We start from the raw sequence: 27,031 nt of genomic DNA, 5'->3' as shown, positions 1-27,031 counted from the left end.
TCCTCTTAGACTTTTCTTGTGGTCTTCTGCCCCAGCTGTTAGTGCTTTCAAGTTGCTCTAAGTCCTCTGTGATAGTATCCTTAACATGGCATCTGAGGAGGTGTGTCTGTCCTATCCCCTGGTGTGTTTTTCCTACTCCATTATTATTATTCAGCCTCTCCCCTGACTGACCTCTACTCAGAACATATATATATTCCCTCAGTGTAGCTGTGGGAAGCAATCAAATCAAGCTGTAACATATGATTGTCCCATTGTCCCTTTTGGGATATTTGTGTTTTTGTAAAGGACCTTTTAACTCAAGTGAGTCTCTAATGTTTAATGTTTGTTAAGGCCGGGCTTCAGGACGTTACCATAATGTGTCTCATACTCAGATCAGTTTGGAACACGCTGGGTGAACCTGAGAAACAAGTGTCTCGACTGCAGGACTTCCTACAGCCCAATATACCACATAAATCTCTGAGAAAGTGGGTATACTGTGTAGCATTTCCCAAGCATGTTTGACGAATTCTTTTTAATGGCTAGAGGAACAGTGTTCTAGGGAACACTGGTAGATATTGCAGAAGGCGGTATTTTAGGATGGGAAATCTAGCAGGTCAGTGGTAGGTTCTTGTTGGTCCCTACCTTCCATAAATTTCTTCTAGGCAAGGCATATTTATGATGGCTTCATTCCTTCTGTACTTTGGAACTAAAGGGTTTCTTTGAAAGCTCCAGGATTTTTTTTTTTTTTACCATAATTAACATGGTGTGTTGACAGAAACACATTGGGAATCATTTGTACTCATCAGCCATTGATAAATTGGACATTTATAAATGGAGGCCACCTGCATGTTAATGGATCCACTGTATATTATTATAATCTACTATAGATAGTTATACGCTTGTAGTCTTAAAACATGAAGCTACATTTTTAATCTGTTGAAAACGGATCATTGTCCACATAACTGGGGCAATGCAGTATTTGAAAACAGCTATAAATTTAAGTCAAAATAAAGGCATTATGGTGTCATCTCCTCATTTTTTTTCTTTAGTTCTTTAGAACAAATCCTTGGTTGTGTCTGAAAATGTCTTCCAGGGATAGTGAAGATTTAACTTTTATGAACATTTAGTATACCTTTCATGTTAACAGTGTAATTTCGTCTGTAGTAGACTATAAAAGGACATGTAAACTAAAATTGTTTACATCATCATCATGTATTTAATTTTATTGGGCTTAAAGAAGATATCCGTGTTTGCTAGAAACCACTAGTCAGAGACATCATAGTCACATAGTATATAAATATTACCTGGACATGAAAGATCAATGTCTTAAATTGCATAATGAAGTGATTTTTGTGTTTTATTTTTCACATCCATTGCTTTGTAATGATACATAAAACATGCTTCTCAGAGCCCTTATACAATGAGAATCTTGTTACCTTTTGGATCCTTGCAGGCCCCGGCAGGATCAACAGTGTACCACTTGCATGTGACCAACATGAAGGGGCGCCAAGAGTCATTGTCTTGTGACCGCCAACAGTGCATGGGCCATAAAAATGCGTTTGAAGCAATTCATGTTGTATAAGGGAGCCTTCTTTGCAATTTAACTTGGTTCTTTTACTATATTTTTCTTCTCTTTTTGTCCCTTTCATTTCTGTTGTTTTAAAACCTGCACCCAAGATGCCTTTGCAGCTTCTCCCGGGGAGGCCCCTGCAGCATCCGAAGGGGCCACTGCGCCAGCACCCCCGACCCCTGTAGCCGCGGCGCTTGATGCGTGTTCAGGAAACGGTGGGTTTCCAGTCCTGAGCCCATCTGTTGTCGTTCTGTCCTGATGTGAAACTCCCGTAGCTAGACTTGGCCCTATGTGTTTCTAAATTTGCTTTCTTCTGAGTATAAAGTATCACTCATCGTAATAGAATAAAGAATGCGGGCACTTAAAAACATTAAGAAAACGAAGGGCATCCTTATCAAAATTGACAATTTCTCAAGATTGACAATTTTTGTCATTGCAAGTATGCTCTCTTAATGTTTTTTTGTTTGTTTGTTTCCCTCTAATGCTGTATTGTACTCTTTTGTAACACTGAGTTCCAATATGTAGGCGTGTTTTCATGAATTTTCCAAGCTACCAAATTGACCAGATTAAAGTAAGGATTTGAATAACCATCTCTGATCCTAGACTGTAGGCTAATCTGACAATACTCTGAAGTGTTTCCGTTTCTGAACTTCGTGGTGCCTACTACATTTTCTTTTCTCTTTAGAAAAACATCCTAATGACTGACCCCTGCTAATAGGGTAGTAGCTCAAAGCAGGCCACCTAATGCCTAGCTCTCACTTGTGAATATCTGTGCCAGGTGTCTCGTACCTATAGTTTTGACGCCCCTCTGTTGTCTCTTTCCTTACTGATGCTGTATGTGTCTCCGCTTTCCTTTCCCCAAGACCCCTTTGCCCCGTCTGAAGGTAGTGCAGAGGCTGCACCCGAGCTGGACCTCTTTGCAATGAAGCCACCTGAGACCAGTGTTCCTGTAGTTACCCCTACAGCTAGCACAGCCCCTCCGGTTCCCGCCACCGCTCCTTCTCCTGCTCCCGCCGTCGCAGCTGCCACCGCTGCCACTACCGCTGCCACCACAGCTGCCGCTGCCACCACTGCCACCACCTCCGCCGCCACCACCACCGCTCCTCCTGCTCTAGATATCTTTGGTGGTAATTTTTTTTTGTCATTGTCGTTGAACTCTTTCTACCTGGTGGATTGAATTCTGGTCCTTGTGATGTACTGCATCCACACCTCTGTCTGCATGGTGATTGTGTCGTTAAATGGTTCTCCAGCAACCATTTGCAGCTCGTTTCGGAACCCTCCAGAGTGCTCACGCACAACTGGAAAGTGACGCTGTTTCAGGCGGGTTTGTCCAGTTGAGTAAAGGCACGTGTGTTCTTGGTCTTAGATTTATTTGAGTCTGCTCCCGAAGTCGCCCCCGCGCCTAAGCCAGATGCTGCTCTGAGCATAGACCTGTTTGGGACAGGTAAAGCCAACGCCCCCCTTTCTTTACACTAATTTGCCTAGATGTTTTCATGACTAAGCCCTTTGTCCTCACCTGTGATAATGCACTCGTTAGACTTGTGACTTTGATTTCAGCTCTCTACTTACCTCTGCTTGGTTTTGGTTTGTTTCACTTTTGGAAGATGCTTTCTCCTCTCCACCACAAGGGGCCTCTCCCGTGCCTGAGAGCTCTCTCACGGCTGACCTCCTATCCGGTGAGTGCTTTTGCCAAGGTGAAGCCTTCCGAGACGTCTTGTGGGCGTCATATGTGGAGAGGCGGATGCGAAAACACGCGGGTTCGTCTTGAGTTCTTTTACACTCAAAACCCACTTTACAATAAAAAAGTCTCATTTTGTGTCCATCCCCAACTGATGAGGGTAAATATTTCAAATCTACTGCCGACTGAAAAGAGAAAACCTCTTTTTCACACTAAAACCTCTGACCTCAGGGGTCAAAAGTTTTATTTTCTTCTGGAAAGTATGTATTTTTAAATCTGTTGGCTTTTCCTTAACTGTTAAGATTGTCTACAGTCTTCGGGCTATTCAACATGAAATCTCAAGAAGCCATTTGTCGAGGCTCATGGTTTCATTTTCCTTTGGGTGACATGCACTTTGTCCTGTTCTGTGCTTTGCTACAGTGGATACGTTTGTAGCACCATCTCCTGCAACCACTGCCTCGCCAGCAAAGGTGGAGTCTTCAGGTGTGATAGACCTTTTTGGGGGTGCGTATCTCTCCTCCTTCAACACTCACAGAATCTTTTTTTCCCTCAGAATAGTTTTTAGATCTTCTATTTCATGATACGTCGCCTTTTTTCTTTCGACTATGTGAAGTTATTTCCATCTTTTAAATGTAAACTTACGTTAAGATCTTTTCCATTTGTCATCATCATCTACATGCTCGTCAGTTCATCATATTTTTTAGTGCATGTCCTAACAAAACCAGATCATTTTTCATTTGAAGTCTTTTCATTTGAAGTCTTTGTGTTTTTAACTTTTTGTTCGTCCTAATGTAGAATCAGCTGATTGGAATTTCCTTCTACTGCTCTTCCTTAGTGATCCCGATCTGTTGGCTAAATCAACATTTCTAAGCTCTTAAAAGCGATATAAACATAGATAATTCAGAATTGAAAAGACATGAGTCAGTCAGAACTGAAAGCATAAGCTCTAGATGTCATACGTTATTCTATAGGGTTTATTTATGTTGCGTTTCATGTTTCTAAATCCTCCCAGAGAACTGGAAGATGTTTCACTGATTTAAATGCATTTTCCTTTTCCTGTGTGTTATCAGAAGATAGGCAGATGTACTGAATTAACTCTTGAACTACTCATTTGGATGATACATTCGAAGTCTTCTATTAGCAGTAAATTTATAGGGAAAAGTCCAGGTTTGAAGTGATTTCTTCATGAATGTCTATAAATGTGTATGCTATGGGATAAAATACCATCCTTAGCAAATTAAACCCACACTGAGTACCTATAGTACATTGACACATCATGGCATGTGCCATGATGGGTACACGGGGTACAAAGATGTCACAGTCTGTGACATTCAGGGGCTCAAAACTTGTGCAAATAAACACTGAAATTTAATATATATGTACAAGTAGGGCTGCTGCTGTTTGAATTAAGTTTGTTAAATTTTATTTAATAGAGTTCTAAGTGGGAAGATTCTTTCGTTTTACCTTTGGGCAAAAATTTTAAAAACTTTGATCCTGTTTGGATAGGAATTAGAATTTACAGAATTTAGTCCCAAAGTTTTATTCTTAAAAAAAAAAAAAGAAAGAAAAAGAGTTCTCCTACTCTTACAAAGAGATGTTAATTCTTAAATAGCTTAGAAGTCATCTTTTGAGAGAATAAACTGGTCAGGGCGTAATTCAGTCCACTAAGTCATTTAACACATCCGCAGGAGACAGGCTTACCTCACAGAGTGTCATGTCTGTGCATTTCTCGGGAAATCACTTCCCTTACTTACTGTACTTACTGTTTACACTCTTTTACTTTTTTGCTGCATAATGGATAATGGGTAGATGCATTTGGAAGTAGTGCTTCTGAACCTCAACCTGCACCTCAGGCTGCTTCTAGCTCGTCAGCATCTGCAGACCTACTAGCTGGTAATTAATTACATTAACATAAAACGGTGTTCTGTTAAAGTTAAGTTTGGATGTATTTTTATAAGTAACAGATATTATATAAATTTCAAGGTGCATGTTTTCTTTCCCTTTTGAGACATGACATTGAAAAGCAAGACACTGTGTAATAGAAGGTTGATTATTTCCCAGGATTTGATGAAACTGGTCTTAAAATCACAGTTGTACACAAGCCACCCCTGTGGCTCCTTGGATGCTCTTAATATGCGTTACTTTCAGTTAGCACATCCTTTTTTGTTTATTAAGGAGGTAATGTGCTTATGTAGCAATTTTTATCTTGTATTGCCCGTGCCCACCTTTTTTTTTTAAGGAATTTTTGGGGAAAAGTACCGTGATATTTGACAGTTGGTTCTGTAATATGAGAAACTGTTACAGAGTTCCACCATTGGGTTGAAGCCGCTGCTACCTATATGACACTGTAAAATAACTGATCATTCTCCTATCTGAAAACCCCTGGAGTGATCCCAGTTCAACAGGGCCATAGTGTGAAGTAGATTGGCACAAGGTGCCTAGGATTATTGCTCATTGCCAGGATGGGATAGATAGAATAGCAGGAAACATTTCAACGACTCAAAGATAATAAAAGCCAACTAATAGTTTTCCTTGGGACCAAATCAAAGTGTGCTTAATGATAGCTAGACCTAGACATTATTATTGTTACAAGCAAAGCATTTGCCAGTTGTCAGACCACAGTAGTAAGTTTCAGGTTCAAGTTCTCAGTCAACAGTATCTCAGCAGACGCTGCTGGTTTACCTTGCTCTGACTTGACTTAGAAGGGTACATAACAGGAGGTACGGCAGTGGCATCGCCGAGGCCACAGACACTCAGATGCAGCTTTGATGTCCCTCCCCTGTCATCGCAAGGGATGCATTTTGTCACAGGGTTGGCAAGGGGCTGATGAGAGTGTGGCTCACATCAGCACAAGGACGTCACCAATGTCTGGAGTCTCTCAACTTCAATTCCCTGCTGCCCAGGTAGCCCTTGATAGGCTGAGAGACTAGTTCTCATTTTTTTAGTGTAATGAACAATCCTGACACCAGGAACAGCACACTAAGGAACATTCGTTCTTGGATTAGTGACGACTAGTGACCTCGTTAAAGGACCCCCACCAGCTTTCCAAGTTGTAGGAAGTTTGACACAAGGTCCAGAGTCTGGAGGTGCCATCACAGCCCTGCTGTTACCCTTTCCTTCTATCAGTCATTCAGACAGGTTGTTTAACAGTCTTTCCCAGGGGCAATAGCATTTCTTTTGCATCTTTGCAATTCTCTCCAGACTACCCTGGTTAAACATGACACTCTTGTTTTCTGAATCCACTTCAAACCAGTAACTGCCAACCGATATTTTCCTGAAGGGTGAAGAGCCAGGGTTCCACTGTGACGTCACTGTGGACTTTGGAAGCTACAAGTATAAGAGACAGTACACTTAACACAGACCACAGCTGGTTACTTGGGGAAAAAAATACTACCTTGCCTGGCTTTTCTCCTGACCTAGGTAGTCTTCATAACAGCTTCAAATCGGTCACAGTAACTTTGAAGCTCTTACTAAACCAGTAAACTTAATCCATGTTTTCAAGGTTCAGCGAAAGGATTTTAACGGGCCACAGAAATAGCATATTTGGGGGAAATGACCTTGTCAATTTTTACATGAGGTTGCTAATTATAACCCTTTTGCTCTGAAGTTATAATTAAGCTTGAGGTAGCACATGAAATCAAACGTTCCAGCTTTTTGCAAAATTCTACGAAGTCTGTCTTTCTCTCTGGGTAGCCCCCATCCTGCCGCAGACCCCAGCAAGGGGTTTGAAGCCTGCCAGACAGAAGCCTGGCAGAGTGATCAGCCACCGCTGACCGCATCCAGCGCTGCAAAGCCATGTCGTCTTCTCCAGTGTCCCCAGTTTGTTTGGGCTCTCTGTGCTTCCAGGGCTAGAACGTGAGATACTGTGTTTCCAAATGAGCCAGGTACACTAGAAACAGGAGCAGAGAGGCCAGTGGGGAAAGCCACTGTTCCCTTCCAGTGCCAAGTCAGACGTCAGTGACAGAGCTGAGAGATTTGATCCTGGGAGATGAGATGGAACTCAGATACACCTGCAACGAGCAGGAAGGGTTCTGTCACCTACTGCTGAGTCTAAGAGCAGGTAGCTGAGCCTCCACTGCTCAGCTTGGTACATGGATGGGTCCCACGGGGGAAGTGCACAGAAAGTGCAAGTCAGGTCCCTTCACTAGAAGCAAGCTTAGATTACTCAACTGTGTTGTCCATCCAGAAATCTTAGTAAAATGGGGTAGAAAAGAGGAGAAATCAGTGCTGAAAGTGACAGTGTCATTTACATAGATGTTGTTGACTGTGCCTTTCCCCCCTTTTCCACCGCATCTTCTTGTGATTATTTCAGTGATGGGAAAGGTATTTTTGTGTACATGTTTTTCTCTATTTTTTTTCCTATTTAAAGTAACTTTTTAATATAAATAGGTATAAATGGGTTTTAATGTCTAGTTTGCTTTCCAAATATTTCTTGAAATTGAGTTTGTACATTTCTGTGTCTGATTTACTTGGCATGGGCCAATATCCTGATGTAAGAAATTTTCACCTAATAGCCTGATATAGGAAATTTTAAATTACTTCTAATTTCTCCAGTTCTTAATTATTTGGAAGGTTTTTCATACTTCTGTTTTGCTTATAGAAAAACATTTTTCATGCTTGCTCAAGTAACAAAATAGCAAGAAGCCATGTTTTCAGTGAAGAATATCATGGACCATTAATATAATTCTATCTTATGAACCAGAAGCAACTTTCCTAGCCAAAAAATGAATAAACACAAACCCTGCAAATATATACAATATAAAATCACAGTCATATTTATATAGGTAATCTAGCTGACAGTGCCTATTCTGAGTTTTCACATTGCCTAGACATCTTTATTTGATGAATATCAGTGATAGGACAAATATTCGGGGCCCTGTGTTACAGTAATTTGCAGTGAAGCTTAGCATTCACTGCAAATGAATGCTTAGCTTAGGTATTGGGTTATACCTGTGTGTGTGTCTGTGGAGATAGATCAGCTAAGTCCACAGGCTATTGAAATAAAGAGGAACATTATTTTAAAAGATAAATGAGCCTAATTATGGATAACAAATAAGTCCACAACTGCCATCAGGTTCAAAGTAGGAATTTGAATTAAAAAAAAAAAAAGAGAGAGAGAGAGAAGGTTGTATTATGTGAGTCTCTAGAATCTTGTATTATTGGCTTTCAGTAATAAGACGATTGTGAAAGAGTAAAAAAGAAAAATAATACACAGACACAGTAATGGGAGGTTTAGACTGTCCAGAATGTAATGTCCGTTGCTGGACTGGGAGGAGATCTTACCTTATGCTTGACTGAGGTTAGATTTTTTTGAGGGAATAAATATGCATGTAAGTAACAAGGGAAATGCAATAAAGATGTAGTGTAACTAAATTTTTTAAATGATTTTTAGAGATTTTAAACCAAAAATTAAGAATCATATCAAAATTGGGGAGAAAGCTTTATCAAAACTTGGTTTGTAATTTAAAACTAGAAAATAAAGGCTAAGTGGATAATCTCTTAAAAATGGGCTTATCTCCCAGAAAAACTTGTTATTCTTCTTCATTTAATTTACTTCTAGAACTGTCAAAGAATACCAATTCCACAATTGAACTATGGATAAAATATCATCTTAGTCACCTTCTACTCCTTGAGTAAAAATTTCAAGTTCTGTTTGGTGCACCCAGGGTGTTGACACTAGAGAAAATTCTAGAAAAGGCAACTGCTGTGACCAAGGAGAACAGACTAACAGAATAAGTCTCTCCAAGTCACCGAGGTTACTGGTGGGATGCAGGTATTACCCGTATCTCAGACGGAGACTGGCTGGACCCTTGAGAGTTAAGTTTATAACAAACAGAAGGAAATATTATTTCACACAGTGAAGAGTAAAGCTGTCAAATTCCTCTCAAGATGTACCAGCTGAAAATACAGATGTTTGAAAGCTAGAGGCAGATTCCTGGATGACAGTGTAAAAGTGAATTATTAAGGGAGGTTAGGTATGTTGAAGGATATGCCTAACTTCTGAGGTTGACATCAAACAGGAAAACCGTGTTCTTCCATAATAGACCATTCTGGGGCAACTGTACCATAATCTGTACTAGCATAGGACTGTGCCTCTTCCTATCTTTAATTCCAAAGGTAGGGAAGAATAGGGGCCTGCCCTGTGAGGTCCTTCATAGTTTTGCATTCTCTGTTAACCACGTGACACAGCTGGCTTTTTTTTTTTTAGCAGAGCCACAGAAGTCCTTGAACTGATTTAAAATATAATCAGTGTGGAAATAATAACTAACCATTTCCACTAAATGGGAAAGTCTATAGAGGACCAATTCTTTCATCCTCTCTGGGGGTCAAAAACAGAAAATTGTCAGACAAAAGGTTCTCAGGGTATTATTCCTAGAAATATTGACTATCTCAGATTGATCTTAGTAAATGGAATTTAATAACTGACTTTACCACTGAGAATAATGGAAATGACAGTGTCTTTAACATAATAGAGCAGGTGTGAGAGTGGGGGAGTATGTGTGGGAGTGTGTTTATCTACCGATAGTTTTAACATTGCACTCCTTCAACCCGAGTGATATGTAGACGATGACTGTCAGTTTTGATATGTCTGCGTTAGTAGAACTTCATTAAGTGTGTAGGCCGTTCCCCTGTGGGAAGATACATTCATAAGACTAATCATCTGTGATAAAAGGCAGTGTGTCTGTAGCTGGTGATTCAGTTGTAGGACAGTTCAAACATGTCTGCAGGGCATCCGGAAGCCTAGTGATTATTACTTTATTTTCAATTCCACAAAGCACCTTTCTTAATATAATTCAGAACCATAGAGAAAGAAAGAGTCATGGTTAGGGTTCTCTTATTACTTACCTCTATTCCAGGGCTCTAACACTCCTCACTTAACAGGAGGAGTTCCCCAAACTCCTTAATTAATGTCTATAATTTTCCTGCTTAGCTCTTCATTAAGAGTATAGCAACAGATTTTTCTTCTTTAACATAATCAGTTGGTTATTCTATATCACCTAGCTTTTTAATTAGTCTAGGTTTGTGAGGGCACCTGCGTCATAAGAACTGAGTATAATGGGGGAAAGTCATCTTTCTAGATCTCTGTCAAGTTTATAAATGTATCAGAAGGGGACAACTCTGGCGTTACTCCTGGCTGTCGGAAAGACACCAAGTAGTATTGTGATGAAGAACCAAGGCTCTGGAAGATTCTTTTGTGGAATCCTGGCTCTGCACTTGCCATCCTGTGACCTTGGGCAAATTATTTAACCTCTCTGGCCTCAGTTTCCTCATCTGTGAAACTTCCTAGGGTTGTTGTGAGGCTTAAATGAGCTAATATATGTTTTAGGTTGAACAGTATAAAATTGCTGTTTTTTAGGATCAAAATAGTCAAATATTGGCAATTTATGTGATTCAGATGGTTCACCCTGAAAAAAGTGCTCAGAACAGTGCCTGGCGCTTGGTGAGCCTCATGCCAGTTTTGGCTTTACCATCACTTTCTTAGAGAAAGCAGTAATTTTTTTCCATTGAATAGTGTTATTTATTCACCTATGGGAATGATCTACTTACCTTATGAAACTGAACAGCCCTAAGCAGATGAGCCCTGGGTAAATGCACGCATTTTTCTATTTCTGAATTGTGGGTAGGTGTGTTCACTTCTCTTTGCATCTTTTCTAACTGTGGAAAGATAGGATTGAATCAGATGATCCTAAGGCCCTTTCCAACACTAACGTGCTGTGATTCTAGAATAAATTGTCTCTTCTTGAACAAGTTTTAAGAAACGGAGAGTCAAGTACAGTTGTTTCCACGTTCACCTGTAACAGAGAGAACCACACCCTAGAACGATTGCCTAGATTTCCTGCAGCCATATTCCAAATTGTGTGGGATGTCTCCAGAAAGTCAGCATTAATACAGCCACCAATTTCCCTAAAAGCGAAACGGTCATATCTTCAAAAATAATTACATCTAACCCATCTTCGCTTCATAACGATATTAGTTCTTAAAGATCTGGGGAATGTCTTATCTTCATTTAGGAAGGTTACATGATCCCTAAGTCACTCAAACAGTGCTAAAACCACTTAAAGTAGTCCCCATGAATTTTAAAGGACCACCTTCTAATAGGTAACAGTTTTCCAAATTGCAGTTTTTCATAAACATATGAAAAACTTAGGCATGGAAAGACTAAACCCATGTCACTATCAATTGCCAGGGACAACATGACTTTCTGGTTAGAAAATAGTAACTGGAGAATGTCAATGGAAGTCATTTTCAAAATTATAATTGATTATTACAAATTGTAAGCTGAAGGATTTTGGTAAACATTCTTTATGTTCTTTGGCAAGCAGTTTGTGAAGAAAAGATATGGCTAGATGAGAAAGGAATATATATATGTGTATATATAGATACATCTATATGTATACATGTGTATATATATACATATATAGTATATGTGTGTGTATATATACATAGATATGTATGTATATGTGTGTGTGTGTGTGTGTGTGTGTGTGTGTATATATATATATATATATATCTCCAAACTGAGTGTAAAAAAGACTTCTGGTAGTAATACATTTTTGATAATAGAACATCATATAATGTTTTATTAAGAAATCACTTTCTTCACAGGCTGCATAATTTTGTACAGAAGCGAAACAGTGAGCTCTGCTTCTGTCTGTTGATTGAGAGCAGTAATTTACTTCCAGACTTCAAAAGAAAAATATTTAATTTGAGGTTTGGTTACTTTACAGTAGTCTTTGATTTTTCCTCACCATTTAAATTCAGAAGTTGCCCTTCATTCAATAAGTGTTAATTCAGTGTTTTAGGCATTTTGTTGAATATTAGTGGAAAAGATGAAAACAAGAGGAAACAGTTCCTGACACCAAAAAGCCATTCCTAGGCTGGGGTGGAGAGATGTACCAGGCGCTGAGGACACAGAGGCAGAGCACATAACCCACGTGTACCGGCGGTGGGAGGGGCAGGGCGCATTGTGGCTAGTAGCAGTAGCAGTCAAGATAAGGTAAGGAAGCCCTCCCAGAGTTGGCATTTGACTCACTACGGTGCATTATGGCCGCAACTGAGTTTGCAGGGATGGGGAAGGGCCCAGAGACAGATGAGCTTGTTTGCCATGCAGAGGAACCTGCATTTTATGAATCTGAAAGTTAAGGGGAGCCAGTGAAGGATTTTAGAGAAGTAGCTTTGTCAACGTTTTCCACTCAGAAAGATCTCTCTGGTGCACTGTAGAGGCTAGATTGGAGGAGATACGGGTTAAGAAGCAGAAAGCCCCCTCGGGTTGTGTTGCGTGAGCCTAAACTTGTCGGTAGCAGCCGTGGGACTGGAACATACATGAAATATATTAAGGAGGATTTGATGGCAGAGTACATGCATATTTTTCTGATTTGCCTTTTATTATTATACTGAGCCAGTGTGTACAACTAAGCATTTTCTAGCTACCTGGTATTGTGATTTGAAGAGACAAAATTTAAATTACGATGAAAATAATTATCTGAAGTTTAACCCTAGTGAGACCTTCTTAGCTTTATGTACTCCATTAAAACAGTAGATTAGATTGCTGCAGGTTCTTTTAACAAGGGTATACAGTCTTGTGTGCTCTCTTATTTCCAGTTAAATTAAATCTGTCATTAATACATGGCAGATTTCAAGATACTTGAAAAACTTTTTAAAAACTAACTTCCTGGGTTTCAGTGCCTTCTCATCCATATGCATTCAATTCCTTTTTGGTCTTCTATGACTTTTTCTGACTCTGTTTTAACGGCCTTTACTTATCTTTAGTTGTTTCTGCTTATATTTTTCTGGAACAATTTTTTTCCCAGGATTTGGGGGTTCTTTCATGGCCCCTTCTCCATCACCAGTGACTCCTGCTCAGAATAACCTGCTACAGCCCAATTTTGAGGCAGCTTTTGGAACCACGCCTTCAACTTCTAGCAGCAGCTCCTTTGATCCGTCAGGTGAGGCAGTGATTTTCAAACATGCTTTTTATCTGTTCTGATCATAAAATACACCACCTAAGGTTAGTGTGATATCAGGAAATTTATAAGCAAATGTTGAGTGATGACCTTGTTTTAAAACTGTTCAATAAATCTCTCATTCTATAACTTAAATATTTTCTGTACATTTTGGTAGCTTTAAGAGTAACCTGCAATCCCTTTCTGTGTTTGTTTTTAACTTTTAGCAGAAATCTAACTTAACATGCACACCCATCTGTTTGGAGAAGGTTAAGGGAAAACAAATACTTTGTGCTAAATCTTTGTGTGGTATCTCAATGTGTGGACACTCCCACTGCTGTTGCTTACACCCTCTGAAGCTTGCCTGGCCCTTGGTTTTATGAAGTTGACACAAATAGTATTCTTTGCCTGCCTTTAACCTTTCATCCTGCTGTCATTTTGTTTGTATTCTCTTCCATTCTACTCTTCCCATGCTGGGTCCTTACTACAAATTTTCAATTGGTGAGTTTTTGGCAATCAAATGTGTTTCAGAAACACCCTAAATATATCCCCTGCCTGACAATTTGGTTGCTTCCTTTGCCAGTGCCTAGTTGAATGCTATCGTTTCTTTCAATTTAGAATTATTGTAGAGTGGTGTGTATGGTAAATATGCATAGTTTTTTGATAAAAAATTAACAACCATAAAATTTTTGACATAGTTATCAGCAATAACTTTTGTGCACATCCTATGAGCCTGCATTTTGAATGGTCTTTCTGTATTCCAGGAGCTAAACAAGTGATCATTTGTTATATGCTGATGAGGAACCATCCATAATGGCATGATTCCTGATGTTTAAAGTAGTGTTTACTGTAGCTGTGCCCTTAAAGTTAGAACCAAAAGTGAATACTGTAATGAGAGAAGAAAATCAAAATTCTTACTTCTACAATATGGTCAACTGTTTTTCAGATACTTATTACTAGGTACCGACCATTAGATCAGGTTTTATTCCAGCACTGATTTCATAGAAACTAGGAGATTCGGCCTTCCTTTCTCATTTAAGAATTGTTATAAAAGTAAGCATTGTAAATACTACACACTGAGCGCCTATATAAAGCAAGCATTATAATAAAGGCGTGACATATATTATCTATTTTAGTTTTCACAACAAATCCGTGTAGTAGTGGTACTCTCCCCACTTTCAAATGAGAAAACTAAAGCTCAGTCACTTTCTCAGAGTCACACGTTAGTGAGGCATGCCGCTGAATTTGAGCCCAATTCTGATTCCAAAGTCTGTGCTCTTTCCTGTACATTATACAGATTTTCTTTTCCATCTTCACGTTCATTAGTATTTCCATACTTTATGAGTAGACATATGCAGAGATGTTCTTTTTTGGTGTTATAGTCGTTAAAAGTGTGAATGAAATGCCTTCTTTTATAAGATTGTAAATACATTCACTTGTTTCCATAGTTTTTCAAAAGGCAGTGTCCCTTTAATTTTGCATATGGGTTTTTTTGCAGTTATTCTGAACCCGGTCTATTTGATTTCCAGTGTTTGATGGTCTAGGTGATCTTCTGATGCCAACCATGGCACCAGCTGGCCAGCCTGTGCCCATCTCAGTGGTACCTCCCAGTTCTGCAGTGGCAGCAAGCAAAGCTCTTGGGAGTGATCTTGACTCATCTCTTGCCAGCTTAGTAGGCAGTGAGTAATATAGTTTTCTTTAACAGAATCATATGTGAATTTTTTTCTCTATCTGTTCATATGTATTGTTTCTGGATTCACTTACAGGCGAGTGTGTCAAGGAGTGGACAGAAATTCTTAGTGCTTTACCCAGTACAGTTCCTTGGAAGATACATAGTCACTATGCCGTTGTCTCCCAAGCAATACCCAGGACACTTTAAATCTAAATTACCGAAGGTGTGATTAGAGAGCATATACAAGTATGAAACCAACTGTATTATGTTTAAGAAGTACTTAATTTTTTATTTCTCTTGGAAATAACATAGAGTAGCTTAAATGCAATATATTTACCAATTGAGTATCCAAGTTCGTTTCAGTTACTCATTGAACAAATATTTATTGAGCACCAGGCAGTCTTCCAGGCTCTAGAGATAAATCATGAACAAAACAGGTATAAATTTCTATTCGTAAGGTGCTTAGAAGGGCAGAGACAAACATTAAATGTTTTCAAATAAATAAATTTTCTAGTGCCATGGAGGACAAAAATAGAACACGCAAAGAGGGATTGTGAGTCCTACAGAGTGGGAGTTAGAGTAGACCTCACTGAGAAGGTAAAATTTGAGCAAAGATTTGAATGTAAAGGAATGAACCATATGGATATCTGAAGGAGAATATTTGCAGGCAAAAGAGAGAGCCAGTGCAAAAGCACTGGGGCAGAAGATTGCCTGGCATAGTCAAGGAGTACCAATGAGATTAGTGGCTAGAGCTGGGTAAGTGAAGGAGAGGGTCCTAGGAGATGAGGGCAGCTATTATAAAGATTGCCTTTTTTAAAAAACTCTGAATTTAATTTTTTAATAAGGTGAATGGGTTTACCGTCACAGATACCTTTCATTTTACTCAAGGCTATATCAAAAATTTAGCAGATCCCTGAGACAGACCTTTTTTCCTATGCATTATCCTGTGGACATACTTTTTTTTCCCATTCATCGTCCTTGGTCTGGACATTCATGAAAATGCTTTGATGACACCCACGGAGAGGTTATTTGAATACTTCTTCCTACTTTAAAATTTCATCTTACTGATGGATAGTCTGCAGTAGTAACTGCTTTTACTGAATATTATAAGGTACTGTCTAGATCTTCCTTCAGAAATAAAGACTTCATACCTCCAGGGCTGAAAGTGCCACTAGCACACATCCCTCAGGTGGCAACCACCTTTAAAATTATCTCAGCTGAAGAAAGCAGACCCACTTGAGAAATAGCCAGACAATCTGGATAAAGAAGCACAAATTCGATGTAGTCACATTTTGCAATATCAAAACTTCTACAAAGTTACAGTCATCAGGACAAATGGTATTGGCTTAAGGATAGAAAGATAGACCAATAGAACAGAATAAAGATCTCAGAAATAAACCTCACATACATTGTCAAACAATTTTTTCAAGGATTCCAGGACCATTCAAAGTGGGAAAGGACAATCTTTTCAAAAAATATGCTTGGATAACTGGATAGCCACGTGCAAACGAATGAAGTTGGGCCTCTTCCTTATACCATCCACAAAAATCAATTCAAAATGAATCAAAGATCTAAATGTAAGAGATAAATCTGTAAAACTCCTAGGAAAAAAACTAAGTACAAGTCTTTATGACCTTAAATGAGGCAGTGGCTTCTTAGATATAATACTGAAAATACAAGCAATCAAAGAAAAAATAAATTAATAAAAATTCGTCAAAATTAAAAACTTTTGTGTTACAAATTGATACCATCCAGAAAGTGAAAAAACAACCCATAGAATGGGAGAAAATATTCCCATATATCTCATAAGAGACTTGTATCCATAATATATAAAGAACTCTTACAATTCAATAATAAAAAGTAAAACAACTTAATTTAAAAATCGGAAAAGGATTTGAATAGATATTTCTCCAAAAAAAGAGCACAGGTGGCCAATAAGTATGTGAAAAGATGTTGAATGTCATTAGCCATCAGAGAAGTGCAAATCAAAACCGCAATGACAGGCCACTTCACAATCTCTAGGAAGGCTATCATCAAAAAGATAATAACAAATTGTGGCTAGGATGTAGAGAAATTAGAATTCACACAGTGCTGGTAGGGATGTAAAACGATGCAGCCTCTTTGGAGAACAGGTTTACAGTTCTCCAAAAGTTAAACATAGTTTCCATCATGTGGCACAGCAATTTCACTCTTAGCTATACATCCAAGAGAATTGAAAACATATGTCCACATGACTTGTACACAGATATTCACAGAAGCAATTTTTATAACAGCCAACAAGTGGGAACAACCCAAAAGTCCATCAGCTGTTGAACGGATAAACAAAATGTGGTACATTCATAAACTAATTAATCAGCCATAAAAAGAAGATGAACCTTGAAAATATTTTGCTAGGTGAAAGAAGCCAAATACAAAAAGCCACATATTATATGATTACATTTATATGAGATGTCCAAAACAGGGGAATCTTTAGAAGCAGAATGTACATTAGTAGTGGTCAGAGTGACTGCTAATGGGGATGGGGATTCCTTTGGGGTGATGAAAATGTTTTGAAATTAGAGTGTGTTAATGATTTCACCACCTTGTGAACATACTTTTTGCACTGAATTTTACTCTCTAACAGTATGAATTTTATGATATGTGAATTGTATCAATTTTTTTAGAAGTCTCATCTTAACTATACACCCATTAGAATGACTAAAATTTTTAAAAGGAGAGAAGAGCTGACAATACTTTGTACTTACCAAGGGTGTGGAGCCTCCGGAATTCTCACACTTTGCTGGTGGGAATACAACATGGTGTTGCCATGGAAATCAGTTTAGCAGTTTCTTATCGTTAAACCTATACTTAATATGACTCAGTAAATGCACGTCTAGGTACTTGTCCTAGAGAAACGAAAACATATGTTCTCACAAAAACTTGTCCATGTATCTTTATAGGAGTATTACTTTAAAATGCCAGAAACAACCTAAATGTCTTTCACTGGGTAAATGTATAAACAAACTGTGGTAAACCCCTTCATTAGAATACTACTTAGAAATGAAAAGGAATGAACTATTGATGTACACAAGAGCACAGATGAATCCCAAATACATTATGCTAAGGGAAAGAAGCCAGACACAAAAAAATTATATACTGGTAATTCCACTTACACAGTTTACTTCTGTTAAGGCAGAACTATAGGGAATACATCAGTGATTGCCAGGGTTAGGAGTAAGGGGAAGTTTGGGTTGCAAAGAGAGAATATTTTTGAGTGATTAAATTGCTGTGAATCCTGATCGTAGTGATGATTACGTGAAGCCATGTATTTGTCAAAATTTATAGAAATGTACAACACCCCCCAAAAAAGTCCCACTGAATTGCACTATAAGTAAATATTTTATTAATGAAAATATATTCCAAAACTGAAAAAAAATTTATCTTCATACTCCTTATCAATATTGCAGCTTTGCTTTTTTACAGAAATTGACAAGCTGAACCTAGGATTTATATGGAAATGCAAGGAAGCCAGAATAAGCCAAAACATTTTGAATAAAGAAGAATCATTTTGAAAGACTCACACTTCATGATTTCAAAACTTAACTACAAAGCTACAGTAATTAAGACGAGTGGTACCGCATAGGAATAGGCATATACATCAGTGGAATAGAATGACAGTCTAGAAATAAGCTTACATGTCTATGGTCAGTTGACTTTCAACAAAGGTGCCAGGACAGTTCAGTGGGAAAAGAGGAAAAGAATCACTTTTTCAACAAACAGTGCTAGGACAAGTGGATATCCACATGTAAAAGGATGAAGTTAGACTTTTTATTTACCCCAAAGTAATTAATTCCAAATGAATGTAGAACTAAGTGTAGGAGTCAAAATGATGAAACTTTTAGAAGAAAATTTATGAGTAAATATTCATGACCTTGGATTAGATAATGTTCCTAGATATGACAGCAAAAACACAAGCAACAGTAGAAAATAAAAGATAAATAGGACTGCATCAGCATTAAAAACTTTTGTGCTACCCAGGATACCATCAAGACAGTGAAATATCCAAAATAAGTAAAGAACTCTTATAACTCAATAATGAAAAGACAACCCAATTTTTAAATGGTCAAATGATTTAAAAAAGACATTTCTCCAAAGAATATATACATGTGGCCAATGTACACATGAAAAGAGGCTCAACATCAGTCATCTGTGTAATGCATATCAAAACCACAGTGAAATATCACTTCACACCCATTAGGATGGCTATAGTGAAAAAGACAGATCATAATCAGTCTTGATAAGGATGTGGAAAAATTAAAACCCTCTAACATTGCTGGTGAGAATGTAACACTGGGCAGCTGCTATGGAAAGCAGTTTGGCAGTTTCTGGAAATGTTAGACATAGAGTTACCATTAGGCAGAGATGCCTAGAAAGCTCTCCCCCAGATCTCTGCTCAGCTTTGCGTAAGCTTCACCCCTATGAGGTCTTCCTTGAACACCCTATTTAATCCTGCCTGCCCCTCACTCTCAGCCTACCCCACCAGCTCCCCGTTACCCTGCTTTCCATTTTCCGTAGGCTTGCCGTATCACCTTCTAGCAGCCTGTGTACTCTTTTATTATTTTATTGTTTTATCATCCATCTCACCCCATCAGAATGCAAATTCCTCTGGGGCTGGGCTCTTTGTTTTGGTAACTAACCTATCCCAACTGCTTAGAACAGTGCCTAGCATATGTAGGGTTCAATAAATATTTGCTGAAATAATAAATGAATTGAGATTAGAGCAGAATGATTAAGCCCGTTGGGCCAGGAGTCCCCAAGGCCACCCACATATTTGTAGATTGGCTAGAAGGCCTCAAGGGGGTCGGCGCGTAGCTGTACTCACAGCTAAGGTTTATTACAGCAGCATAGTAAGGATACACAGTTGGATCATCAGGGGAATAGACACAGGCAGAGTCCAGAAGAATCCACACATGGACTTCCTTATGCTCTCTCTCCCCCTTGAGGGGAAGAACACACAAAAATGCAGCCACACATAGGATGTTCCTGCCCAGGAAAGCCCTTTAGAGACTTGGCATCCAGGGTTTTTATTGGATGCTAATCCTGTAGGCACTCTGCCTAGCATGTACCAAAATATCAGTCTCGTAGAAGGAAAGCAGATTTTCAGCATACACCTTGTTTGTACAGTTTAGATACAGTGATCCACGCTTATCATTAGGAAAACTTTTATCTCAGTGTAGAGAACAATTTATATTAGCCAGGTCCCCAGCCACACGGGCCTTCCTAAGATAGCAGTCTCAAGCCTGCTACGTTCACTCTTTTCTGGACACCAGTTGACATTCAAGTATGATCCTTAAGAATAACGTGAAGTGAAAGAAAATGTTAGGCTTGAGAATATGTTTCCTAACGTGGTTTCTCCTTTGTAAAACTAAATGCAGTCATTTGTAGGCAAAATATGGACTTTTTCTAGACCTCTGATTCTTTGCTCTTTTAAATGTCATATCATTTAAGCTGAGTATAGAGGTTTAAATTCTTTTTTTCTTCTATCCATTTATAGATCTTGGAATTTCTGGTACCACGTCCAAAAAGTAAGTGTTTTTGAAATTGTCTGGTTTTCTTATGAGAAGTGTATCTGTACTTATTTGAGACTATCAGACATTGCACTCATTGGAGTAATTGCTCATTCCCAGGCTAGGTAACTGCAAAATTGGTTTTTATTTCATTCCCAGTTTTTGTTTTTGTTGTTATTCTATTTGAACCTCCAAACTATTGGCTCTGCAGTGAGAAGGAATAATCTATTTCAGCCTCCATATTGTCACTAAGTATATCTAGAGATATTTGGGAATTGTGGTTTGAATACTTTAGTAGCTTTAAATTGTAGATTCATTATAATATTCCTAACTAACATTGATTTTAAAAAAAGTCTCATGGGGATCAGTTTTAGGGAAGAGTAGTAAAAATGACAAACAATGTACACTTTTTTTAGATGCATATTTCAACGTCTCTGAAATCGGGATGCATTTAACAATAGATGTAATCCTACAATCACTTGAAGGCAGGTTGTAGTCATGACATAGTTATGTGAAACCTTCTTTTGAACCCTGTAAGATCCAGAAAGTGCCATTATGGATTCATCTTCAGTTCAACAAAGGATATACAGTATTTATGATATACTTATTTGGCATTTTTTATAACCAGTGATGAATTCAGTTGAATTTTGTGGCACATTTTTCCATTAGAAGTGACAGGAAATTCTTGTTATCCCTGAGGTCTAAACTCTAATTGATTTTTTCGTCAAATGCTCTTAAGGTCTCTTAGATGAGATATGGTAAGACTCCTCTATCTGTTTTAACCTGTTCTCTTTATTACCGCTTGACCCAAATAGACTGCTTCTGACCCCAGATAAAAGTATTTAGGGAGCCACACACCATTCTTTTCTGATTGTGTGTTTGTCTCTTTATTTGTTTTGCATGCTTGATTTTAGGGGAGATCTTCAGTGGAATGCTGGAGAGAAGAAGTTGACTGGGGGAGCCAACTGGCAGCCAAAAGTAGCCCCTGCCACCTGGTCAGCAGGCGTCCCACCCAGTGCGCCCTTGGTATGTAGCCCCCAGAGGCCAGGGCAGCGCGGGCACTTTGCCAGCTTCCAAGTGTATAGAACAGGGTCCATGTTGCTGAATTTTGCTGTTGACATTGTACTTTTTCACCCACATTGAAGAAATAGGAGCAAGATGCCAAATTTACCAAAATGCAAATTTCATTGACTTTAATAAAGATTATGACCTATCTTTTTTATTTTAATTATTTCAAAATAGTATTTATGCTTCTTCAGATATTAGTCCTTTATTTGTACAATTATGGAAATGATTCTTCAAAACATGTAATATCATTGATCGTTATCTGTGTTTTTACCACATTTCTTGCCCAAATTTCCTGATGGCCATAAGAAGTAATGAAAACTTGTTTTCTTACCGGGAAGATTGGGCAGTTTTCTATTGTGTAAGTGAACTTTCATTTTAAAACCCTATGGATTCTTCTCACCATTTTTTCAATTTGAAACGACTTTCACCATCTTTTCTATAAAATTTAAATAGGTTTCTTTTCTGTATATTAAATTTCTATCAGTATATTAATACTACCATTCACTCTGTGAAAGAGCATATCACTGGAAATAAAGACTTAATTATTACTTTGTGCGATTTGCCACCACAAAAAGTACGTTTCCAGGATAGCAAAATTTACTATTTTTCTATATATGCCCCATATTTAGCAGAACTAGGCGAGCTACTGTTTCCCCAGCTCACCCGTAGTTTTTCACCTTTGCTTACACCTTCACCTGTCTAATTCACCCATCTCTAAGGTTTTCTTGATGCCATCCTCTCCTTGTTGCCTGAATTAATTCCTAACCATCACCTGCCAACCCCAGCCAAACAAGCATGCATGGAAGTGAATTAATATAAATTAGAATATAAACATTTTAGATAGACTCCATTAAAAATGATGTGTTCCAGAAATTTATTTAAATATCTGAGTTTTTGAATTTAGAACACATTTTCTTTTTTTTTTAAACTTTTAATTTTATATTGGAGTACAGTTGATTAACAGTGTTGTGTTAATTTCAGGTGTACAGCAAAGTGATTCAGTTATACATATACATGCATCTATTCTTTTTCAAATTCTTTTCTCGTTTAAGTTGTTACATAATATTGAGCAGAGTTCCCTATGCTATACAGTAGGTCCTTGGTTATCCATTTTAAATATAGTAGTGTGTACAAGAACACATTTTCTTTTAAACAATTTTATAAATAGTAATGTTTTTACACATAGACAGTTTCATAACGATTTTATAAATAAAAATAAGCTCAAATCAATCTGAAAAAGGCCTGGCCTCTTGAATCAAAATTTACCACTAAACAGTACTAATAGTATTAATTGAACTACAGCTTATACCGTAGTTTCTATAGGAAAATACATTCTGTGCTCAGACTTGGTTCTCAAAACCCACTTCCTCTGGTCTCCCCACTCCACCCCCTGGTGTTTGTAAGAGAGCAGGAAATTCAAGGACTGATATTCTCTGCCTTTGGTGAGTTCAAAGTCTGAAAGAACTTAATTTTAAGAAGTGATTTCTAAAAGATAACAATGAGAAGATTGCCTATTATATATGGATATTTACCTCTTCAAATCTTTCTTTTCATTATTTAAAAACAATGCTTAAGAGGGCCATTTTTGTATTTAGCTATAAATAGAGTTCCATTTTAATTTTTATAAAGGATACTTAGTAGAAAGCTGCCAGTCTCTTAAACTGAGCTATGCCCAGGGTAACCATATAATTTATTCCCCGAACTAGGGCTCTTTAAGGGTGAAAGGGAGCATAATTATTACCCTGGGACCCCAAGCATGTGCCTGGTACCTGGTGGCCCACATAGATGCTGAGACCATAAGCAGGTAGCACTCTGGGCCTAGGCAGCTGCACTCCATTCTTTTTTTTTTTTTTTTAATTGACATAAAGTTGATTTACACTGTTGTGTTAATTTCTGCTGTACAGCAAAGTGATTCAGTTATACACATATACGTATTTTTTTTTCATATTCTTTTCCATTATGGTTCATTACGGGATATTGAATATAGTTCCCTGTGCTATACAGTAAGACCTTGTTGTTTATCCATTCTCTATATAATAGTTTGTGTCTGCTAACCCCAAACTCCCAGTCTATCCCTCGGCTGCACTCTGTTCTTAAATACAAAAACATTGTTGGGGGTAGAGGGAGAGAGATTCAATAAATGTAAATAACATCCCTAAAGAAAGAGAAAGCTTCTTTAGAACGGATCTCATAAATCTGTTAATACTGCATATTGACATGAAAGCTCACAATTTATATTATCATCACCAAATTAAAAGAACTAATTTTTCTATTCTGTTCTATGCAAAATTAAAGAGACCTTATCTGCAGTCCTAAGAAGTTTATATTTTAGTATTGTTGCCCTTATCAGCAGGATAAAGCTGTTTAATGTTTTTTAACAGGTTAGTTTCAAAACAGTCATGGAGGGAAGGGTGATGAGAATACTGGCATCTGGCAGATCAGCTGTAGGTTTAAAAATTTAAAAAAGGTTGGAGCCAGAGGTGAGGATGGAAAGTAAGACAAGAAAGAAAAGTCTCAGGTAGGATCCACACAACTGGGGATAATTGTGAACAAACACACCGAGACACTGGTTGCCCAGGTTTGTATGTGGGGCAGTTTGCTAAGTAATGAGACCATTACCCAAGAAGGGGAACAAGGGAGAAGTCCTTTAAAAACGGTATTGAATTGGAGACCTTCCTTGGCCATCACCTCCCCTGAGATGAAGATTTTAACCATACAAGGTTAAGAATTCATCAGATACTTAATTAACAACTCTTTTGCTTCTTCAGGCCCACAAGGCTGCCAGTTATCTGATTGTCAGGCACCATCCCTGAGACTGAGATTAATGTTCTCGTATTTTTAAACCCCAGAACTCCTTATTTTTGTTTTTGAAGCAGAAAACTTTACATTGTTCATAATGAAACTCCAGAAAGTTAAAGACAGTAGGCTTTAGCATAAAGTGTCCACAGCAGCTGTGGAAAGAGAAATTAGAACAACAGAAATAATTTACTAGGAGGGCAGAGTTACATGTAGTCCTATTTCTTTTGTCTATTTTCTTTAACATTTTAGGTAATAATATGAAGGCTGTCCTATGCAGTTATTTTATCATTATTAACCCTCACTTAGTTGTATAAAAATTCACTGCCTCCAGACTTCCCTGGTGGTCCAGTGGTCAGGACTCTGCACTTTCACTGCCAAGGGCCCGGGTTCAATCCCTGGTCAGGGAACTAAGGTCCCGCAGGCCACAGGGCGAGGCCAAAAAAAAAAAAAAAAAATTCACTGCCATTTACTCCATTTACTGCAAAGCTCTTCTTCCTGAACAAAGCTGTAGCCTTGCTTTTACTTGGTGGTGCAGCTCTAAAGTTTTTCAGACCATAGAACCCAAGTTATATCTAAAAACCTTTAACAGGACTGGCATATCATCACGACCATCAAGAGGGATACTCATTCCTAGTTTTGAGCACAACAGACCGGTTAAGTTTCCATCAGACAAACTAGGAAGGTACTTGCAACTCAGAAATATGTGCCTTTTGCAGGAGGCCACAGAATCCACAATTCTCCCCCTGAAAACAACTAATCTTTATATGCCTGTAGGTGAAACATTTTGTTGAGTGTTGAAAAAGAAAACAACTTGTAAAACCTTAGGATAAATAATACTGAGGGAGTAAATTATTAAGAGTTAATCTACCGTTTGAGCAAAATGACAAACTTAGACTCTCTTTAAATTTTTTGACCCATTTGTCTGATCAGGATTATCTGCAGGTTCATTTTATTTTGGTAGCTTTTTTCTTTCACAGTCTTAAGTCCTAATGATACAATTCTTGTAAATACAGTTATTATTGTATGGTACAATTCTGATAAAATATGCAATTCTGGGTCTAGTGAATAGCCTACCACCTAACCTGTTGAAATGATGAGTAGAGTGAATCTGAAGTATAATACTTCTTCTGTAGGGGAGGAAAAATAACTTTCCTTCTATCCTTCTGAATTCTTAGTAGAGACTCCTGTAATAAAAGACGTATGAACAAGAGAAAAACAGAACTTTATTAACATGTATGCCTCATATATACAGGGAGATACCCAGAGAAAAACATGAGTAACTCCCCAAGGTGGCCCAAGCCACTGGCTTAAATATACCATCTTCAGCTAAAGACAAAAGAAAGAATGATGTGGGGAGGTTACCAGGAAGAGCAGGGTCAACAAAGGTAAGATTTGTTATGTAGATTTAAGTCAGTGACTTCTCCATTGATAAGATTCTCTTGTGATTTAGTCATCCTTCTCTTCCGGTACAGAGAAGGAGACACCCTTACAAGTGGAGATTTCCTTTATAAATCTAAATGTCCCTTACAAAAGTTTAATTTCTACTGTTTTCAGAGTTTCTCCTGCTGTTCTTCAAAATAATCAGCTCAAAATCATCCTTATGCCGAAGAAGCATTTGGGGGCGGGGTGGGTTTTTCGGCTACCCTTTGGATTTTCTTTCTTTTTAAAATTTTTTGAGATAAATTTATGTGACATTAAATTCACCATTTTCACAACTTTAAAGTGTATAATTCAGTGATTTTTAGTATATTTTTGATGTTGTAAAACCATCACCATTCTCTAATTCCAGAATATCTCCATCACCCCAAAAAGGAACACAGTCTTTCCTAATTTTCCCCTTCCCTATCCCATGACATCCAAAAATTTACTCTGTTTCTATGGATTTGCCTATTCTGGATTTTTAATATAAACAGAATCATGTACTTTGGAGGCTTTTGTGCCTGGCTTTTTGGCTTCTTTCACTTAGCATAATGTTTTCAAAGTTGACCCGTGTTGTAGCATGTATCAGTACTTCATTTTTGTATTGCTGACTATCTATTGTTTGGATATACCACATTTTGTTTATTCATTCATTAACGGATGGACATTTGTGTTGTTTCCACTTTTGGCTATTATGAAAGATGATTCTGTTATTTGTATACAAGTTTGGTAAGAATATATGTCCTCAGTTCTCTTGGGAACATATCTAGGAATGGAATTGCCAGGACTTGTGTGACTCTGTTGAGATTTTTGAGGAACTGCCAAACTTTTTCACAGCAGCTGCATCATCTTATGTTTCCACCAGCAATGCATAGGGTTTCATTTGTGGTTTTCATGTGCATGTCCTTAATGACTAATGATATTGAGAATCTTTTCATGTGCTATTGGCCATTTGTATATCCTTTTTCAGAGAAATGTTTGTTCACGTCCTTCGCCCATTTTATAATTGGGTTGTCTTTTTATTGTTGAGTTCTAAGAGATCTTTATTATTATGGATACCAGATGTTTATCAGATACATAATTCGCAAATATTTTCTCCCATTCTGTGAGTTGTCTTTCTTAGTAGTATCTTTTAACACACGAAGTTTTTGATTCTGATAAGCCCCAATTTGTCTATTTTTATTGTTGTTGCTTTTGCTTTTGGTGTCATATTTAAGAAACCATTGCCTAATCCAAAGTCTTAAAGATTTACACCAGATTTCCTTCTAAGAGTTGTATAGTTTTATCTGTTACATTAGGTTTTTGACCTATTTTAGGCTCATTTTCATATGTGGTCCAAATTCTTTGTGTTGCATG

At 37.9% G+C, this 27,031-nt stretch overlaps 1 protein-coding gene across 9 annotated transcripts in view; it reads left to right on the top strand.

Annotated features, from left to right (window-relative positions):
- The window catches only part of SNAP91 (synaptosome associated protein 91), a 155,135-nt gene that overhangs the window by 116,359 nt on the left and 11,745 nt on the right, over positions 1–27,031 (top strand). For 4 of the 9 annotated variants that reach the window (XM_068551696.1, XM_068551692.1, XM_068551694.1 and 1 more), the window contains exons 16-25: positions 1,657–1,764; positions 2,413–2,676; positions 2,916–2,993; positions 3,154–3,225; positions 3,648–3,731; positions 5,037–5,120; positions 13,040–13,174; positions 14,701–14,850; positions 20,377–20,407; positions 21,304–21,415. In XM_068551696.1, the coding sequence (XP_068407797.1) occupies positions 1,657–1,764; positions 2,413–2,676; positions 2,916–2,993; positions 3,154–3,225; positions 3,648–3,731; positions 5,037–5,120; positions 13,040–13,174; positions 14,701–14,850; positions 20,377–20,407; positions 21,304–21,415 (1,118 nt within the window). The remainder of the gene's footprint in view (positions 1–1,656; positions 1,765–2,412; positions 2,677–2,915; positions 2,994–3,153; positions 3,226–3,647; positions 3,732–5,036; positions 5,121–13,039; positions 13,175–14,700; positions 14,851–20,376; positions 20,408–21,303; positions 21,416–27,031) is intronic. The other 5 variants (XM_068551700.1, XM_068551699.1, XM_068551698.1 and 2 more) reach the window with 4 other exon arrangements.

This window comes from Eschrichtius robustus, chromosome 9, assembly GCF_028021215.1.
Source record: "Eschrichtius robustus isolate mEscRob2 chromosome 9, mEscRob2.pri, whole genome shotgun sequence".
Classification (NCBI taxonomy): domain Eukaryota; kingdom Metazoa; phylum Chordata; class Mammalia; order Artiodactyla; family Eschrichtiidae; genus Eschrichtius; species Eschrichtius robustus.
This window is presented reverse-complemented; position numbering and strand designations above follow the sequence as displayed.